Source organism: Beta vulgaris, chromosome 2 (genome assembly GCF_026745355.1).
Source record: "Beta vulgaris subsp. vulgaris cultivar EL10 chromosome 2, EL10.2, whole genome shotgun sequence".
NCBI lineage: Eukaryota > Viridiplantae > Streptophyta > Magnoliopsida > Caryophyllales > Amaranthaceae > Beta > Beta vulgaris.
This window is the reverse complement of record NC_079203.1, coordinates 45,025,937-45,041,992: the sequence shown is the minus strand read 5'-3', so window position 1 is coordinate 45,041,992 and position 16,056 is coordinate 45,025,937. Positions and strand designations below refer to the sequence as shown.

Sequence of the window (16,056 nt, the reverse complement as noted above, 5' to 3'; positions counted from 1 at the left end):
ATCACGCCTTCCCACTTACTAAATGACAAGTGGTTGCACTAGAAATTGCTTACTTACCATCAAAGATAAATATACTACTACTACAAATTTATAGAATTGGAATATGCATGTTGCAAAACGTACTCTCTAGTACTCTATAATATTCGTCAATGCTGTGAAGTTAATTGGTTGATAATAAAACAATACAACTAATTGATCGAATCAATCTAAAATAACAACGTAACTAACTTTGAGCGAGCTACACACATGAAAATGAAATTGCAAAAATTAGTGCTATTATAATAGATCTTGTATCTAACCATTATTTGTTGATCGATTTATCTGATACAAGAACTAATGATTCAGTAAAGCCTCAACCAACAATGCATACAGTGCATGCGTGGTTTAAAAGAAGGATCAAAATTCATTAGGATGTAATAATATAGACATGTCTAGATTTGTCATTTGGTCTGTTTTCTTGACCGGTTTTTCGTAACTTTTCTATTTTTTTTTTATTTTGTGTGATTTTTTTGTTTTAAATAAGCAAAAATAAGATGAAGAGAACAATCTCTTAATAGAGCGTCTGAATATAAAAATCCAAACGAAGAAGTACATATTTAACATAATTTCAGTGATAACGACAAAAAAGTCCATTTCTTTGCTCATCATTTTGAACAAATGCAAGGCCTCTCCTTAAGCCTTTTTATTGTTAAGCTCTATTCGAGAAAAGAAATTGAAGGATCACTTACATAATCGAGGACAGTTATATACAACATTAAAAACTTAGCTTATAAGGTTCGGAACACCGACGATAACACTTAGTGTTTGTTTGGCTGATATAAATAACATAAGAAGTAGAAATTCATGGAAAACTTTAGTAGTTTTTGGCTGACATAAAATTAAACGTAGTTCTACTTCATACGAAATAGAGGAATTAATTTAGAATAAAATTAAGTTTCTGAAACGATGATAAAATCTATAGGTTGCTGCGGGTAAATACCACAATGATTTATCAAAAGTTGTATTATTATCTAAGAATAGTGTATACTTATAAACCAAAGTATATAATTGACAAAATGACATATCAGACAAACGTATAAAGTATTTGGTAGCACATAAAATCACTTGGTTATATAATACATGTATCCATCTATAAACATTTTACAAACTCTCAAACATATTTATTTGTCACATTAATGTTTTACACTTTTCGGAGCCTTAAGAAATCAACTAAAAGATAATGCAAGCTTTACTGTCTATAAATTAAATAAAATCAAATCCCTAAATTCTCCCATATCTATTTTTATCTTTCAATCAATAAAATTTTATACGTGTTAACCAAACTCTCACTTAAACTAAACTTTTTTTTTTTTTGAGGGGACCTAAACTAAACTAAATTGATGATATCACCTTAAGTACTAATGACATCATCTTAATTCTTAAGTGGGCACTAAATTTATGTTAAAACTCTAATGTGCATTTTATAAAGGAGATAAATCACGCGCCTCAGCAGAAAGTGGGTATTAAAAAATGAAGTTAAAAAAAAATCCTCAAATTTCGCAAAATAACAGGGCACTTCAGTCCAAACTGTCGGAAGTGCCAAGACCAAATTCAGAAAAAGCAAACATCCCCACCCCACCATACCCAACCAAAAAAAAAAAAAAAAAAAAAAAAAAAAAAATAAAAAAAAAGAGGAGAGAGAAAGTTGCCATTTTGTCCGGTATTTGAGGGGTTTTACTTTTACCCCCTCTTCCTATTCCATGACAAATTGAAAAGAATTCCCATATAAAACAACAAACCCATTACTTCACCTTACTCATTTCATTTTCTGTTCATCTCCTTGAATTTCCTTCAACAAAATTTCTTTGGTTTGCACAGCAATGTTCAAGGAATTGAAGTCCTTTGAGGTAAAAAAAAAAACTTCAAATTTGATATGGGTTTGTTGACATTACTTCTATTATGCAAAAAGCTTGGATCTTTCATCATAAATAATTTCTGGGTTGGTTGTATTGTTGTGTAATCTCTTAAATGAAGTGGGAAATACCTTAATTTATCTGTTTGTAGCTGAAAGATTCAATCTTTATGTCAAAAAGATGAAAAATTCTTTGTTTTTGAGTGTTTTTACAAATATTGGTTGAGAACAAAGTGAAAAAAGCATAATTTGGATGTTTGTATGTATTATGTAATATGGGTATAAATTATTAGCTTGTTGTAATATTTTTTCAACCTCTTTTTTTTTTTTCTACTGTCAAATGCTAATCTTGCCCTAGTTAGCCATTGAACATTTCTGAGTTCTATTAAATAATTTTAGCCTACTTTGGATGTTTGTAGTGTAATATGTTGATGTTGGAAATAATGATAGTTGGAAGAAGATATGATGGTATTTCATGAACTTGTTTGTTTTTATAGATTTTAGGGATTTTAAGAAGAGTGAAACTTACTCTTAGTTTTGTAAAGCCTGTAAGATTCTGTAATTTCTTTGAATTTTATGTTAACCATTTGAATATGATGGTTGGAAAAAGGAAAAGTAGAAAGGTGAAACTTCTAGGTGTTTGTTCTGTCACAAAACTTAATCCTTTTTCTGGGTTTTTAAAAATGGAATCAATGTTAAAGGGTGAGATGTTCTTTTTCTTTTTCTTGGGTAGGTTATTATGTTTGACTCATTGACTGATTCACCTATTCAGAAATATTGGTTGGAACTTGAAATCATCTAGTCCTTATCTCAAAATCCCTCCTTATATTTTCACTTAGAATTTCTGTTTGTTTGCTGTTAGAAATGAAAGCATTGTAGAAACTAGTACTTTTAGGTTGGAATATGGAGTATTTCATATCTTAGGGATCTTTAAGATTGTTGAATGTTTTAATTTTTAATAAAAGATTTCTCTTTTATATTTTCTCATATGTTAAGTAGTCTATATGGTGTTAGAAATTGAGGGTATTTAGGTGATGAGTTTTTGGTTGGACTAAAATTATTTTCTATAGGGATTTCAAGATTGAAGTGAGTAAAAAAAATCTTAAGGGATGATGGCTGTGAGCTCGGCCTGCAGGGATGCTAACAAAATGGGGGCAGATGCTGGAAAATATGTCCGGTATACTCCTGAGCAGGTTGAAGCCCTTGAGAGGCTCTACCATGACTGCCCAAAACCCAGTTCCCTTCGCCGCCAACAACTTATTAGGGAATGTCCTATTCTCTCCAACATTGAGCCTAAACAAATTAAAGTTTGGTTTCAGAACCGAAGGTATCATAGTTGTTCATTGGCTTTAAAAGTTTGTCTCTATGTTTACAAGGGTTGTGATGATGATATATGTTTTTTTGTTGGTGGTCTTATAACAGATGTAGAGAGAAGCAGAGAAAAGAATCATCAAGATTACAAGGGGTGAACCGGAAGTTGACAGCAATGAACAAGCTGTTAATGGAGGAAAATGATAGGTTGCAAAAGCAAGTGGCTCATTTGGTTTACGAAAATAGTTATTTTCGCCAACATACACCAAATGTATGAACTTTCTCTTTGTGATTTTTTTTATTTATTTTTATATTCCTAGTTAATTACTTGCTTGGAAGTGTGTTATATTAATTTCACCTTACCTCCCCTAAAAAAAATTTACATTGCATAAATCTTGGTGGAGTTTTATATACTTCAAAGCTCCTTATCTGCTATTAGGTTGCTGTTTTCCTTGACTGGAATATATGGTTTTTGATAGGTAATTAATGGTTTTATAAACCTTCTGATATGATATTAAGCTTTGTCACTGTTCTTGTACAGGCGGCAACACTAGCCACCACAGACAACAGTTGTGAGTCAGTGGTGACAAGCGGCCAACAACAAGCGACTTCTCAGCGTCCTCCAAAGGATGCTAGCCCTGCAGGGTAATTGGAAATTTCTAATATGTTGTTGGTCAATTGGTTAAATATGAGCTCATTGCTTGTGTATTTACTACCATTTTTTATTTTCCGTTTCAGACTTGTGTCTATTGCAGAGGAAACTTTAACAGAGTTTCTTTCGAAGGCAACTGGAACCGCTGTTGAGTGGATCCAAATGCCTGGAATGAAGGTGAATATCAATCATAAAGTTATTTCAAATTTTAGGGGCAGAGGAAATTTTATTGAATAGAAGAAATATCTGTCTAGTTGTCTTAGTTTTGGCAGACAGACTTTTATATGTATGAATGAAGAGTTCAAAAGTTAGATCTGATACATCTGTTTTGCTAAGGAAGTGACTTATCCTCGTTTTGGTTTTTTCAGCCTGGTCCGGATTCCATTGGAATCATTGCTATTTCTCATGGATGCACTGGAGTTGCAGCTCGTGCATGCGGTCTTGTGAGTCTAGAACCCACAAGAGTTGCTGAGATCCTGAAAGATCGACTTTCATGGTATCGTGATTGCCGAGCTGTGGATGTCATGAATGTGATGTCAACTGGAAATGGGGGAACAATCGAACTGTTATATATGCAGGTAAAATCCAAGAACTTTCTTATTTCAGGGATCTCGTTGTGGGCTCAATGTGCGATGATGAACAAAAGTCTAATGTTTGATTATCTGGCTGCAGCTCTATGCACTCACAACTTTGGCTCCAGCACGTGACTTCTGGTTGATGCGCTACACATCTCTTCTAGAAGATGGTAGTGTTGTGGTGAGTTATTCTCGAACTTCTATAAGCATCGATATCCTTGTTGTTATGTGAATTTTTCTTCATCTTGTGCTTTTATCTCTGAAGAGGCCTTTTCATTTTCATTGTGTTAGATCTGCGAGAGATCACTGAACAACACTCAGAATGGACCCAGTATGCCATCAGTACAGCATTTTGTGAGAGCAGAAATTTTGCCAAGTGGGTATCTAATTAGACCCTGTGAAGGGGGTGGGTCTATCATTCACATTGTTGATCATATGGACCTTGAGGTATGTGAATTCCATTTGCTGCGTGCGTTCTTTGTGTCATAAGATGAAGCGCTTATCTTACTTCTTGATTGTTGATTTAGCCATGGAGGGTACCTGAAGTGTTGCGCCCACTATACGAGTCATCTACTTTGCTTTCTCAAAGAACAACTATGGCGGTAAGATTCTCATCCTTGCTCATTGGAACTCGTACTTTATTGTGATGAGTTTAAGAAAACCTGTGGGTCTAGGCAATATTTAGGCCCAGAAAGCTATGAAGCACGGAGAACTTTGGAACCTAAGGTCTCCCTGTTCCCGTGCTAATGATGCCCGAAGATGGTTGAGACCTAAGGTTTCCTCGTTTCCTGAATGCCTAGTCGTTTTTGTGCTACATAGCTAGTGAGAATTCTATGAACTCTGGGGTTGTAATCATCTCACCCTCTTATCCGACTTCTTTTCAGGCTCTAAGGCAGTTGAGGCAGATATCTCAGGAGATTTCTCAACCAAATGTCACTGGTTTTGGACGACGTCCAGCAGCCTTACGTGCTCTGAGCCAGAGGTTAAGCAAGTAGGTTCCTGAACTTTTTTGAATTCCCTAAGGGTTTATTTTGCTCAATATAAATGCTTAATGTTTATTATCTACTACTTTGTTGCACAGGGGTTTTAATGAAGCCGTCAATGGATTTATGGATGAAGGGTGGTCTATGATGGACAGTGATGGAATTGATGATGTAACTCTTCTAGTGAATTCATCCCCAAGCAAAATGATGGGTGAAAATCAATTCTACAGCAATGGATTTCCATCCGTGGGCACTGCAGTGTTATGTGCTAGAGCCTCCATGCTCTTACAGGTGGGTGAACTGATATTTGACTGAAGAACTTGACCAAGAAAACAAAGAAAAATAATTGAAGTAAAAGCAATATACAAGTAAAAGTATAAAACTATTGAATCAAAAATGTTAGTTTTGGTCGCCTATGGATTTTTTCTGCCTATATTTTACTTTCTTTCTAATTATGGTCGTATTGTTTAAATCTTTCTGTTTGCCTCCATATTCTGAACTAATTTTCTGTTTGATCAACGTGTTGCAGAACGTGCCTCCTGCCGTGCTCCTTAGGTTCTTGCGAGAACATCGATCTGAATGGGCAGACAGCGGCATTGATGCTTATGCAGCAGCTGCTGTCAAAGCTGCTCCTTGCACCATACCAGTTTCTCGTACTGGATGTGTTGGGGGTCAGGTCATTCTTCCTCTTGCCCACACAATCGAAAATGAAGAGGTAAGTGATCACCTTATATAATTTTTTCTTTTACTCTTGCTTTATGTCATTCGGTCATTCATAGAATAGATGATATTGACATAATGATTTTTTCCAATAGTTCATGGAGGTTGTCAGGCTTGAAAATCTTGGCCACTATCGAGAAGACATGTTTATGCCAGGAGACATATTTCTACTGCAGGTAAGGATACCTTTCTGATCATGTAACTTATTACCTGCTTCTCCTGATGAATATGTGATATGCAGTGGTTAGAAACTGTCCTAAATTTTGGTTTTGTTTGATTTTCAGCTTTGTAGTGGAGTAGATGAAAACGCTGTAGGTGCATGCGCAGAACTCGTATTTGCTCCAATAGACGCATCTTTCTCAGATGACGCTCCGCTTCTTCCTTCTGGTTTCCGTATCATTCCAGTCGACTCTTCCAAGGTGACTGTTTTCTTCAACTTTAGTTCATATCCCTTTTTCTTTATTATATATAGTTGAATTTATCTGTTTTTGATTTTTTGGTATGTCCTTGACTTGGATTTTGTGATATGTTGCAGGACGTTTCAAGTCCAAAGTGCACTCTTGACCTTACCTCTGCCCTTGAGGTTGGCCCAGCTGGAAATAAAACACTTGCTGATAATAGTGGGTCTGGAGGTGGGAAATCTGTGATGACTATAGCTTTTCAGTTCGCTTTCGAAATTCATCTTCAGGAGAATGTTGCTTCGATGGCACGGCAGTATGTTAGGAGTATTATATCCTCCGTTCAAAGGGTAGCATCTGCGCTATCCCCTTCTCGTTTTGGATCTCTTAGTGGCTCTCCTTTATCTCCGGGAACTCCCGAAGCTCAGACGCTTGCACGTTGGATTTGTCAAAGCTACAGGTTTTAACCAGATTTCTCTTTCTTTAACATGTTTAAAGCTATTCTACTTTATCCTTCAACTCCTTGTCTTTTTATTTTGCGGTATATAGATAACTAACATTCCTCTTCTCATTGACAGGTGCTATCTAGGTGTGGAGTTGCTTAAACCCAGTAACGAGGGAGGAGAATCCATACTTAAAACTCTTTGGCAACATTCAGATGCCATTTTATGCTGCTCTTTGAAGGTACCATTTTGCATATCCTTGAATAATCCCTGTTCATTTCTTCGTTCCTAATATGAGTTTAATATGCATGATGTGAGAATACACTATATTGCCTTATCAAAGTTATTAAGTAATTTCCTTTGTCTACTCAGTACACTAATCTTATGAAATTTATGCAGGCGCTGCCAGTTTTCACGTTTGCAAATCAAGCAGGACTCGATATGCTTGAGACTACTCTTGTTGCTCTGCAAGATATTACGTTAGAAAAGATTTTTGATGAACAAGGCCGGAAAGCCCTCTTCACTGAGATGCCTCAGATAATGCAGCAGGTCAGAAGATATGCAAATCTCATATTCATTTATTCCCCCCCCCCCCCCCCCCCCCTTTCCCCACTTTTTTTTTTGTAGCATGTTTAGTATGAGATCTATAAGTGCTGGAAATGGAAAGAAGAAAATATCCCATTACATGTTTGATATGCAGACTCGGGGTAATGGTATGTTATATCCCTTTACTAGGGTAAACTTTTCCAGTTTTCCACCCATTTCTTACCCATCTCAATCCTATGGTAACACACTATGTTACCTCTTCTTCCCACATTTATAAGTGTTTCCTTTCCGCGGTGAAAACAAATAACTAATAAAGGTAATAATTATGGTTTCATTCTTCCCCTTGCAAGAGGGATCCCAACCCCCCCCCCCACAACGGAGTTCAATGTACCTATCTGGAAAAAAAAAAAGAATCTTAAAACATTGGCCAAGAAGTTCTGCATTTAACACCTTGTGTATTGATGTCAGTTTCTTGACTGAACCCAAATTTGGTTACGTATACAAGGCCGGTATTGTACGATTTACAACGGTGGTTGCGTATTATAATTGAGAGAACTAGTAAGCCATTTCTTCCAAAAAAAAGCACACAAAAGTCGGCCATGTATGATTTTTCTTACTTTATGCCCTAAGAGGTCGGACGAACCCGACGAGAGATTTCTTGAAAGTCTATTGTTCATCTTTGAGCAAAAACCCAAATTAAAATGATGGAATGAACTTTGTATATTATTAAAAGCCCAATGGTCCTTTGAGTGAATTTTCAATCTCCCATTGATTTCCATCTATATAGGAAACTTATATCTTTCATTTACAAATTCAATTTTGTTTTGTTCCTTATATATGTATTTACCATCTGATTTCTTGTGCTGTTTTTAGGGTTTCATTTGTCTTCAAGGAGGTATCTGCATGTCAAGCATGGGAAGGCCGATTTCCTATGAGCGAGCAGTTGCTTGGAAGGTGTTCAACGATGCCGAAGATGCTCAATGCATGTGCTTTATGTTTATCAACTGGTCTTTTGTATGAAAATTCTGCTCAAGTAGTTTCAGGGATAAAATCAACACTTTAGAAAAGTTAGATTTTATTTTTGCTTTTTTGTAATATTATTACTTAGGAAAGCCTTAGGGGAAGCAATGAAGAGGGTTTTGTATACCTTTGGAATGGCTGATTTTGAGCTGTGCCCTAAATTATGTAGGCTGTTACATTTTCCTTTTTCTCAGATACTTCAACACTTTGACCCACCTAATTTATGTATCATGTTTTTAGGTATATTTATGCAGACGAGAGATTGAGAACCAACTTAAAAATTAAAATTCGTATGATTATCAAATGCTGGTTTTATAGATGACAGAATGTAGTAGATGAAATATTTTCATGAGACAGCCTAAGCTAAGATCAGAACTCGGAAGGCTTGATCGCACGAGTCTTCTCTAATATAGTGACTGACCTTTAGCATGGTATCGGAGCCACAATGCAAAACCTTAAACATCAATGAAGCAGAACATCTGAATCTTGTTACTGCATTTTTTTCTTCACAAATTCGGAAACAATGATTCTCGATTATCGAATCATATTAACCAATATTTTTGGCTTTTGTTTGGTTCACGGAACTCATCAACGAGCATTCTCTTTTATTTGTGTGATTCTCGGTAATTGAATCACGTAGCATCAGATATGTGCAAAAAAAATTTCTGCTTTGTGGTGAGTTCTGCAGCAACATGCGGAACTAGTGAGATAACTATTGCATCTTCCATAAGTCTGATTCTTGCTAGCGCAATATTATGAAGTAATGTATAACAGATAAAACTATCGTGATTCATCAGTTTTCTTCTTCCTAGTACTTGCATGACTCGAATAATCCGATGAACTAGCGAGTTGCTCTACTGTCCCTAGTTGAACAGCGCAAATGATCAGCTGCTGAAAATATGTATAGTACTTGGGAATCTCATCAGGCTCATGCTCTGAAGATTACAGGTCTGAATCCTGTCTTGTTGTAAAATAAGTTCACCTGGCTCTGTCCATTTACAAGGGCTCATTTCGGATCAATGTCCGAAAATCAAGGGAATCGCTCGCATGTTTGAACGAAAACACGTTAAAGAATCTAGCAGCGAAATTCCTTTCTTAAGAAGTTCCAAAGGGGGCCAGGTTGAGTAAGATTAAGTAGACAGAGTACAGGTCAGGTATCTCTAGTACTACCATCTTTATTTTCAACAGCTTTCTGATAGCTGTCATCTAGATAGCTATTGATTCAGCCTTACCTCTAAGAGAATCTTCTACTGCACCAACCGAGTGACTGTTGGTTCTAGCTCTACAAGGCATGACTCGGGTCATCGAGGAGGACTGGAAAAACGGAAGCCAGGGGCGTCATGTTGTTGCTAAAGTTGCCACCACTCGTATTCGACGATTGCTTACTGCATGTCTAAGATGGGATCGTGGTTCGTTCTCCACCGAAAATTTCTAATAAGTGAACATCCTTAGTGAATCTTCAAAGCAATGCCAAATCCATCCCTGATACCCTCTAACCATTAGCTTTTCAGTATGCAAATTTATGATACTTGGATCATTAATACAGTGGCCTCAAACCATATGACTGGTAATATAAAGTTACAGTCTGACCATTGTCGTGCACTCTCCTCAGCGTCTACGGAACGGCAAGAAATTGTATGATTATCTTACTGTGCACAATGTTCTTTATAATCCTGAATTAACTTGTAATTTATTATCAGTGTCTACTGTGTCTTGATTCATAGAGCAGTTAAGACACACAATCAGTACTGGTTCACATTTGCAAACAAGTGTGCATCATACTCGATTACTCTATTCTCTTTATGTTTCTTGATGCATGGTATATATCTTCTTTTGAGATGTTTTATAATACTTTGTAACCTTCCTTTGTTTTATAAACTTTTTTTTATGCAAATAAACGCTTGTGCCGTGACTTATTTTCAGTTAATTGCAGTTTAGTTAATTTAAGTTTAGTTAATTTCAGTTCAATTCAGTTCAGTTAAATTCAGTATAGTTATTATTATTGTTATTGTTATTATTATAATTATAATTATAATTTATTATTTTGTTATTTATATTATTCATTCATTTAGTTATTTATATTATTATTATTATTATTATTATTATTATTATTATTATTATTACTTCCTCCGTTCTCTTTTGTTCCTATTTGGAGTCAGGGGAGGATGCAAATTTAAATTGGGCTAAGATTCCATGAGAGAGAAATGAATAAGAGTAGAGATCTCATTCCTTTACCTACCCACTTGTCCACTTGCGTATTTGCGCGAACTCCAAACTACATCTCTCCTCTCCCTCTCTATTTTTTTGGTGAACCTATCTTTTGTCTTTGATTAAACCTTAAACCTTCCTCTTAGTAGAACTCATCACCTATACTAAAATCCATCACTCAACCTTATTAAAAGTCTCATAGAAAATGACGACGTTGAAGCCCACGGTGGTCTAAATTGGCCAAAATTTCCAGATTTGAGACGACCATGGACCATCGCCTTTCATGGTACAATTTGTCAAAATAAAAAACACAAGAAAAAATGAATACGAATTGTAGAGGAGGAGGTGGTGTGGGTGGTGGATGTGCGGTTGTGGCAGCCGGCAGGTTGTTAGGTTGTTGGACAAAGGAAGTAACTTTGGTAGATTATTTATAGGAATAAACTTTCATAAACATCGAGCTTAAAGCAAATTGTGATTATACAAAAATATTATGGAGTTGAGATGAGAGGAAGGATACATGTGAAGAATTTTAAATGTGAAGGCCGAGTTTTTCATAGTGACTTGGTGAGAATTGAAGAGAGGGAGCGAATTTACCGAAGAGAGATAATTGTTGTGTTGGAAAGGTGAATATAATCAATGTTAGGGACCCACAATAGCAAAACCCGAAGGTAATAGTGGAATAACAAAATCATAGGCGGCCAGGCGGGTATTTTGGTAAAATCCACATGCCTACAATGAAAAAGATTCAAAATAGGAAGAACATTTTAAAATTTCCTGATAAGGAATACAAGAAGAACAAAAGAGAATGGAGGGAGTATTATTTATTTATTTATTTATTATTATTATTGTTATTATTATTATTATTTGTTATTTTTATTATTAATAATAATATTATTAGTTAGTTTCTGCTCAGTTCACTTAATTTCAGGTTCTATTCATTTAATTTCAATTCAATTTCACCAAAATAAGTTCAAAAGAATAGGACCTTAAACTACTTTATTCTTAATCACAGGTAGTGATGGCCACTGGTGCGGGCTGGACGGGCCGGACCATGGGCCGTAGCGGGATGGGCTGAGATTTTACGGCCCAGGACCGGACCCTGAAATTGATGGGTTGGGTGGGCTGGTCCGCGGGCTGAAATGTCTTGGCCCACACCGGTCTGTTACCGGTTTTCACGGTTCGAGGGTCTAGTGGGCTGGACCGGGCTGGCATGAGATATTTTTTTTCAAAATTATTTAATCATTGAAATTATTCATTATTGTTATATGAAATCTTTAAAATGAGTAAAAATATATACAATTATTAAAATTAATGAATAATTTCATTATTTTAAAATTTGATTGAATTATAATATATGCAATTTGATTAAAATATATACAATAATTTGATTAAAATATACACAATTTGGTTCAATAATAACTTGGACCGGGCTGGTCTGGTTCATGGGTTGGGCTGGGCCGGTTTCGTGGTCCGGGCTGGACGATTTTAGTAGCGGGCTTTAGTGGGTTGGGCTCAAGAAATCTGGCCACGACCCACCCACCAATTTCACGGTTCGAGCTGGGCTGGACCGGACTTTTTGCGAGCCCGGCCCACACGGGCCACGAGGTGGGCTGGGTTGGATGGGCTGGACTGGCCCGCACTGTTGGCCATCTCTAATCACAGGGGGTAACAAAGACAACCTACATGATCTCTCCCATGTACAAACATAAGTGGCTTAACCAATCGAAATTTTTAGCTTGTTACATGATTTTATTGTTTCCCATTAACTATCTGCTATTCTGCTTGTTTTCTAAGTAATTGTGAGTAGGTTGCATTGATATATGACGTAACAGACAAATTTACTCAAATTATATTAATAAAGAAGTGTATATTTTTTATATCTGTACTCCTAATGATTTTTCTCATTCTTTCAGATTTTTTTTACCAGTTCTCATTCCATTGTTTAAAAACGTGCATAACTAATTTTATTTCAAGATTGCATGGTGACTGAAGACCCTAAAAGGAAGAAAAAAGAAGAAGAAGAAGATTGCTCTTATTTTTTGGTCCTGTAATTTATGTAGGCCAGACTATTTGATTATTTTTGATACTTGATCCGCGTTTTAGGAGATTCTGCTGAACCCACATTAGTGTGTAATCAATTAATCCTCTTTTTGACATCTTTTGATGAAAGAGGCCCAACTTACAGTTACTGATTAGCCATATTTAGCCTCCTTCAGTATTTGATGCATGTTCTGAAACTTCCATTAAGATTTTTGACCAAAAGAATTATTAAAGTCGCCTAAAAATTACTTTAAATCGCCCCAAGTTTATTTTTATAGACCATTTTATCTTTCCTCTTTTCCACACCACCCACTCCTCACCACTACCACCTACCTCCCCATTGCCACTTGCAATCTCCACCGCCATCACCTACCTCCACAACCCACCCGCGACCTTCTCCACCACCCACTCGCGCGCAAAGCTGGCGAAATTTTTTTAGGGCCGTGGGCGAACGTCCAGCCTGGACGTTCCACCCATGGCCCGAACGTCTGACCTGGACGTTCGGGCCATGGATGGAACGTCTAGGCCGGACGTTCACCCACGGCCTTAAAAAATTTCGTCAACTTTGCGCGCAACTATAGAAGAGAAGAGGAAGAAGGTAAATGGGGGTTGGGGTTTGATATTGAGGAAGAAGAAACGAGGGGTTGGGGTTTGATATTGAGGATGAAAGAGAAAGAATGAGGTAAGAAAGGGGCAGTGATAAGGGAAACAGGAGGTGAGGGGTGGCTGGTGGGTGGCTATGGTAATGAGGTGGTGGTGCAAGAGGTGGATGGTGGTAGAGTGAGGTGCTTGGTGATGGGGTTGGTGGTTTAGGAAAAAAGAAAAGGTTAGAAATGTAATTTCAATTTTTTAGGACGATTTTAAATAATTTTAGGGCGAAAAATAGAAGTTCAGCCTCCTTATTGAAGGTTGTATTTTGATACCATCCTTAACAAAAAAATAATAATTAATATAAGTCATCCATATGTGACATATTGTCTAACTAAAGCCATCTTCTAATAATTTTGATTGAAAAATCCTTTTTCATTATTTATTATCTTATGGCCATAATTTACGGTTTTTGATTTTGATGCGTGGTGATTATTGGTGGTTTTTTTTTTATGTAAACTATTATGACTTTTTTTATGTAAACTATTATGACTTATGAGTTATATATCGTCAAAATTTTCTTATGCTTAGCCAAAAACAGAATATATGCTGTTTGACATATGAGCCATTTTCTACGTGCATGGGCTGAAATTCATGTGCGACTTTTATTACGCTCCATTCTTTTTTTTATGGTGGGACCCCTACAAAGTAATACGATCACTTGTAATATATTTTGTTGTTAATAGCAATGGCAGACGGGAGTTACTTGCGCAGTCCAAATTACATTATGGACGTTAGGTGGATAGCTAAAATCATTTAATCCATTCGTATTTAATGATATTGGTGTTTACCATGCACACATAAGATCATGTATTTACATTATATTTTTGTTAATAATTGCTTGCGCTAAATCTTATTATCTACAAGTGTAAGAGTTTGGCTGATAAAATAAAATAAAGCAAAGAGTTCATAAAGTAGCTTCCCAAATTTTATTCAAACCATATTACTATTCTTTAACCTAACTCTTAGATGATTGACGATGTAGGCCGGCTCCGCCATGGAATCGCATATTATGCACCCATGTTTCCAATATCGAAAGTTGAAACAGCCTGGAAACTGTGAGTGTATGCTAAATTAAGGGTCCACACCTTGTTAAGTTTGCAATTAGATCGTCCCTAATTGATCATATCAGATCCCTTATCAAGTTATCAAATAGATGAAATGAAAGAACACCTAACTCAATGATGTCTAAGCCTATGTTTATAATTATTCACCCACTAGTTAGAACCTCTCCCAATTAGATTATCATCATTTTCATTGTCATGAAAGTTCTTTTGTTCCAATAACTTTTCTTTTGGATCTGAAAAAAGGAGCTCAAACGTCAAACAATAATTAAACCTTTTTAACCTATCGATTTGGAGTGAATTGAAACGGGCATGAATTTTTTGGCCCGGTTTAGCAGGCTAGACACCCTTAAGGAAGTGTAATGGAGATCTCTACCCTTAAAGTCCTCCTAGTGAGAATTGAACCCCCAACCTTGAGGTTGAAAGACACAATCAAAATCGCTAGGCCAAGCTTAGCTTGGTGACACAGGCATGAACTATATGGTTTATTTTAGCTCGTGTGTGCCCTATTTTAGACTATGTATTAGCTAAAATCAAAATCTTTTAACCCAGGTCTAATTTGTATATCATTTGCGTGCCACTTTATATTATACGTACATGCACCGGCAATGCTCTTAAGTATGATATTAAAAATGTAATTTGCAAAGGGGCGTGAGCGCTTGAGTAAGCAAAAGGTGATATGATGAACATGGTTGCTAAATACAACCTTCCTTTACTAATACAACCCTACAAAATATCTAAAATACCCTTTGCCTCAAAACCCATTTCTCTCTCTAACTACTCTCTCCACTCCTCTCTCTCCATCTTCCTCTTCGTTCTCTTCAGATTTCCATAGATTTTAACCTCACTTTCCTCTTCAGATTTCCATAGATTTGAACAAATTGGGGCGATTTCCATAGATTATTCATAATTCTCTATCCATCTCTCCATAATTCTCCGTTCTCTCTCTTTCTCCATACATTTTTTATTTGCAATACTCAGGAACTGAGTATTGAGAATTGTCCCAGTTGTCAGGTTGATGTGCAGTAACTTTAAGAGAAGACTTTCCTCTCATACAACATGTCCCTGATCTGTTGCTTGATGGTCGTCATCTCACTATTCTCTAATAAGCTCGATCTGTATGAAACAGATGATATAGTCTCGTAAATTTTTCACGAAACAAAAATAGTCTACATGAAACGGAATCAATTGTATTTCATGCAGATTGCACGAAACGGAATCAACTGTTTCGTGTAGTCTACACGAAACGGAATCAATTGTTTCGTGTAGTCTACACGAAACGGAATCAATTGTTTCGTGTAGCCTACACGAAACAGACTAATCATGCATTACGAATCATAATTACGAAAAAAAATTCACAACTTAAATCATAATTACGAAAAAAAATTCACAACTTACATCAGATTGAAATTCGATTGGGTAAAAATTATGGTCCATTGAATATCAAATTAAAATTTGTAGATCTTCAATGAAGTTTTTTTTATATCTAACAGTTACAGAGGAGGAGAGAATATTTAGAGAAAGAGAAAGGGTTTTTTTAGAAAGAATATGATAATA

The 16,056-nt window shown here is 36.2% G+C and overlaps 1 protein-coding gene across 1 annotated transcript; it reads left to right on the top strand.

The window, feature by feature from the left end:
- Positions 1-1,727: 1,727 nt before the first annotated feature.
- On the top strand, positions 1,728-8,782 carry LOC104885558 (homeobox-leucine zipper protein ATHB-8). Its single transcript, XM_010670237.4, has 18 exons — positions 1,728-1,886; positions 2,962-3,218; positions 3,314-3,473; positions 3,744-3,847; positions 3,941-4,031; positions 4,223-4,432; positions 4,527-4,610; positions 4,721-4,876; positions 4,957-5,031; positions 5,314-5,420; positions 5,511-5,703; positions 5,942-6,127; positions 6,228-6,308; positions 6,417-6,551; positions 6,668-6,990; positions 7,109-7,214; positions 7,373-7,522; positions 8,393-8,782. The coding sequence occupies exons 2-18, from the start codon at positions 3,001-3,003 to the stop codon at positions 8,537-8,539; spliced, it is 2,526 nt and encodes an 841-aa protein (XP_010668539.1). The 5' UTR covers positions 1,728-1,886; positions 2,962-3,000; the 3' UTR covers positions 8,540-8,782.
- The last annotated feature ends 7,274 nt before the right edge of the window (positions 8,783-16,056 follow it).

Bases quoted from the DNA above. Each gene is read 5' to 3' on its own strand.
- LOC104885558 (XM_010670237.4), top strand. From the start codon at position 3,001: ATGATGGCTGTGAGCTCGGCCTGCAGGGATGCTAACAAAATGGGGGCA. The intron at 6,309-6,416 runs GTAAGGATACCT...TTTGATTTTCAG, and splicing joins GAGACATATTTCTACTGCAG to CTTTGTAGTGGAGTAGATGA. The intron at 7,523-8,392 runs GTCAGAAGATAT...TGCTGTTTTTAG, and splicing joins TGCCTCAGATAATGCAGCAG to GGTTTCATTTGTCTTCAAGG.